The 4360-nt window shown below is 35.9% G+C and overlaps 1 protein-coding gene across 1 annotated transcript; it reads left to right on the top strand.

Moving 5' to 3' along the window:
• Positions 1 to 2650: 2650 nt before the first annotated feature.
• Positions 2651 to 3934, top strand: LOC129792040 (uncharacterized). The gene is made up of 2 exons (XM_055830743.1): positions 2651 to 3543; positions 3610 to 3934. Exons 1-2 carry the CDS (start codon positions 2774 to 2776, stop codon positions 3812 to 3814), a joined length of 975 nt encoding a protein of 324 aa, XP_055686718.1. The 5' UTR covers positions 2651 to 2773; the 3' UTR covers positions 3815 to 3934.
• The last annotated feature ends 426 nt before the right edge of the window (positions 3935 to 4360 follow it).

Raw genomic sequence — 4360 nt, 5'->3', positions numbered from 1 at the left:
CATGATTACCCTCGATGAGTATGTGGATTGTTACACATATATTTGTCCACTTCTGCTCCTACTGTGTCACACACCAAAGGGGATCGCAGACCTAGATCTTTCTCTCTGACCGCAGTATTAAGTTTTTATGTTTAGCTCTCTGTGGGTGCTCTTCTGCGCAAGAAGCTCCATATGGGCTCAATTTTGGCCATTTTAACGGACACAGACAAAAAAATAAAATCCCTGACTTTCTGCAAACTACCAGAAAGTACATGAAAAGATGTCTTTTGCTTCTTCTCACCGATGCAGCTCAACTTTTTTTTTTGTAGCTCCGGTGAAGTGTAAAGGATACGCCTAGTTTGGAATAAAAGGACAAACGATGTGGAATGAAAATCAACATGGAAATGATGTACTAATGCGATAATATTCGATTTACACTTTAGGGATTAAGGACGAAGGGGGATGAAGTAACTAAGGATTGGAACACAATGAAAATCTCAAATAATCCTTTAATTCTCCGTCTCATGGGGTGTGGATTGCACAACACTCACAGTATGAATTTCGTGGCCAACAAAAGAGCATCCGCAACAACCCAGAATTACTCACTGAAAGAATTTTTTGATAAGTTTTTAAAGACTTTTTTTTAAATTTTATTTCTTTACATTCAGCGAATATTGTGTGAGATTCAATGTGCGCGGTGGGATGTTAAAATGTACCAAAAAATGAAATTAATTTGCCTATTGCAAAACTAATAAATAATAAACCTATCTCGTGGGTAAGGGGAAAATTTCCTGGAAAATTAATGGATTTTTGCACGGATAAAATTGAATTGTCACAATGTGAAAATTTATAATATGAGAGCAAAAAAAAATTATGCATAATTTGCAGCATAAATTAATGTAAATTGGGCGTGGATGTGTGAATTAAAGTATAGTGGCATATGGGTTAATTTTTCTCTTCCTATATTTAAAAATGGATCAAGAATATTTTATGGGCTAGAAGGGATTTAAAAATTTAACAATCATTCGGAACGTTCAATGCAAAAGTTTTCCTTTAAATTAAAATAAGAATTAAAATATTTCCCACACTTTGAACCACATATAAAAAAATGCCCCGAAAAAGGACTTTGATATGAACGGAAGAAACATTCACATTACCTTGAAAAATCTCCCTTTATATTCTTAATTGACTACAGATGAGATGGGAAAAAAGTGGACTTGTGGTAGACAATCCCGGAATTTATTTGAATGAGACATCGTGGTGTGATAAGAGCTGAAAAATTCTCAAAATTCCATCAGCATTACGTGGTTGCGGAGAGATGTGAATTCTTGTGTCGCGACCGGCTTCTTTCGGCACATTGGGTTAGATGACCGCCTCACGATCAATCCTTCAAGAGTCTCCAACGTGGACGACAACCATGGAGATAAGGGCGGTGAACAAAAGGAGCGAAAAAGAGAGAGAAAAAATTACAATATTAAATTTGTCTCGATGACACAGCCACGCACGTTCCTCCTCGGGGTCCATCTCACAGTGGTGGCTCACAGAGAGGGAGCGCCCCAATGAAGAACGGCGCTGTTATGTGGAATTTTCGTTTTTTTGGAAGCCTCCACGGTAGACTCTGGACACTCTGGAAGATGTGTTATGTTGCCTCTAATGCCCGCCATAAGTCCGTGCCTAAACATTTATACCTTTTGACATTAAAATTCTCATAATATGAATATATGCGTATATGTTTGTAGTATAAGAAGATGCGAAGGAGAAAAGAATTCTTCGATTACCTTGGCGCCGCCTTTATCTGAGGCGAGACGATCTCACTTCTTCGACCCATGCCACAGCGAGATCACAATTTTTTCCAACCGAATTTTATATCCCATTGGATTCCACGCATCCAACAGGGTGCTACTTTTTTGCTTGTTGAGAATACAATTTGGGACCCAAAGCCCAAAATGATCTCAAAAACTAAAACCACACAACCTCGTATAAAATGTCTAAAATATTGCCTAACAATTTCAGCAAATTTTTACATTAAAACTGAAATAATTATTCATTTTAAAAAAAACTCATAAAACGGGCAATAAGAAAATTTAAGTGACTTTTTAATGCACAAGGGCTTTTATAACCTTTTCTTTTATTCTTTCTTCAATCTCAATAAAAGAAAAGAGCAATTTGGGAAAAAAATAGAAAATTAAGTGTTTCTCAAAAATTTCATAGCAATTTCCTGCAATAAAAACAAATATTTATGTCTATGGCATTTGCATTAAAAGCAATTATTTTATGTGATCTTAATTCGATGCAATTAAACTATTTTTGGTTTTTTTTCACGTTTATTTATAGAACTCATCACATTTCTTCAAAATGTAATTCACTAACAATTAAGTTGTAGTGAACAGGGGTAAATAATTATTATGAGAAAGGTGAAAAAAAAACGTTTAAAAATATCATATTCAGAAAGTTAGGATCCTAATTCGTGCTCATCCAAGTTTGAGCCCGATCTAACAACTTCTTTGAAGAAAGAATTACATCTTAAATGCGTTTAAATGTTCGAATTGAGACACATTCCCCTATAATGGCAATGTGAAGAAAAATCTAAAAGTAAGGTTATGTTGTTGAATTCGTTGAATTTGATTTTGCAGACATTTTCAGATTTTTATGATTGAGGTTAGATTGTTTTTCTTCTTACGCTTCAGCTTCGTTCCTGTAAAAAAATTAGTTTCGACAAGAAGAACTTCTTATCAAGTTAAAGACGGTGATTAATCCATAACTGGAAAGTAATACTGACGTGCAAACCGTAGAGATGGAGACGCATTACGAAGAAACTCGCGAGAATTCTCAGAATCTCAGACCTTACAAGGCGGCTTTTTCGGATCTTCCGCTCATGGATTTGATGCCCATAATTGCGCAATATCTCCGGCCCAAGGATTTGTTTGCACTTCGCTGCACCTCTCATTACTGCAAACAGGCCGTGGATGATGTTGGATTTTCACATCTTGGAATTGTTGATGTAACGGATTGTGGGTGTGGGTGGAAAGAATCCAGGTATTATGATATCAAGACTGAGACGGTTAATGCCAGAATCGCGATCAAGAAAGGCATCATGGAAAAATGCCGCAAAGCCCGAAAGTTCAAGATCGATGAAAAATGGTTGACCAATGATTTGATACACGAATTTCTAAAGAACAATCCTTCCCTGGAAGAACTTGAGCTTATTGAGTGTTCCCCGATCGCAAATCAAGCTCTCCAGCCGCTGCTGAATTGCAAGAATCTTGTTTCCCTGAAAATGCGTGACACACAATGTGGTACCGATGAATTCCTTCGAAATCTAAGCCAGCACAACAATCATCTGCTGGAGATTGATTTGGATGACAGAGATCTTCAGACACCCTACACTCCTGAAGGTATTAAGGATTTCATTTCAAAGCAACCGCATTTGAAGTACATCTGTTTGCCGTATGTCGACGATCAGGAGCTGAACAATGAAATCATTACAACTATTGTGGATGTTTGCAAAGACTTGGAATCCATTAAGCTTGCTGGTTGGCGCAAATGCGATGATCGCCCATTGATGTAAGCTTTTTTGTTCTTTTGTTTTATGTAGCTTGCATTTTTCTACTCTAAATGATTTTTTTTCAGTTGGCTAGGTGAGGGTTGCAATAAGCTAAAGCACATCAGTTTGGGAGATCTAAATTGGAGAGAAGATCGAGAAATTATTGTGTACATGACGGCTAAGCGCATCAACTTCAGCTGGGGAGGTGGCAGCAATTGCCTCTTGGATATTGAAGGATATATTTTTCACCTTTACAGTGATTCTGAACCTGATACCGAGGATGAATACTGAGCTGATTTTGATTACCTACATTAGTAGTTTGTTCTTCAGTAAGTTCAGGTGAAAATATTTCTATTAAGATTTTTCTCTTGCTAATTAAAATCATCCCTCCACAAATCTTTTTTGAAGTTTTCCTTTTGATAATTCCTTAAAATCTAATCTAAAAAAATGAATTATGTACTGTACAATATGGAAAAATATGGAAATAAAGTTAAAATAAAGCTTTCTAAATATTTATATTTTAAAAATTTTGGAAAATCGCTTTCAATCGATTCTTTCATGCAGTTTTAAGGAAAGTATTAAAAATCTTTTGAACCCGTTGAAAATTCAAATAATAAATCAATTTTTTTTTTAAAATACATAATTACAAAACTCCCCTCATAAACAATATTCCTTCGTTAAGTAGTAGTTAATGTGAACTTCAACATTTCCCACGATCCTTCCGTAACCGCGCAGTGGCATCGAGAGCAAAAGTGTCTCAATTAATTGATCCCCTCTTTTTGAAAAATATGTATGGAAATTTATCGTGTTGACGCGTTGATAGTGAGGGAAGCATAA

Source organism: Lutzomyia longipalpis, chromosome 3 (genome assembly GCF_024334085.1).
Source record: "Lutzomyia longipalpis isolate SR_M1_2022 chromosome 3, ASM2433408v1".
NCBI lineage: Eukaryota > Metazoa > Arthropoda > Insecta > Diptera > Psychodidae > Lutzomyia > Lutzomyia longipalpis.
This window is presented reverse-complemented; position numbering and strand designations above follow the sequence as displayed.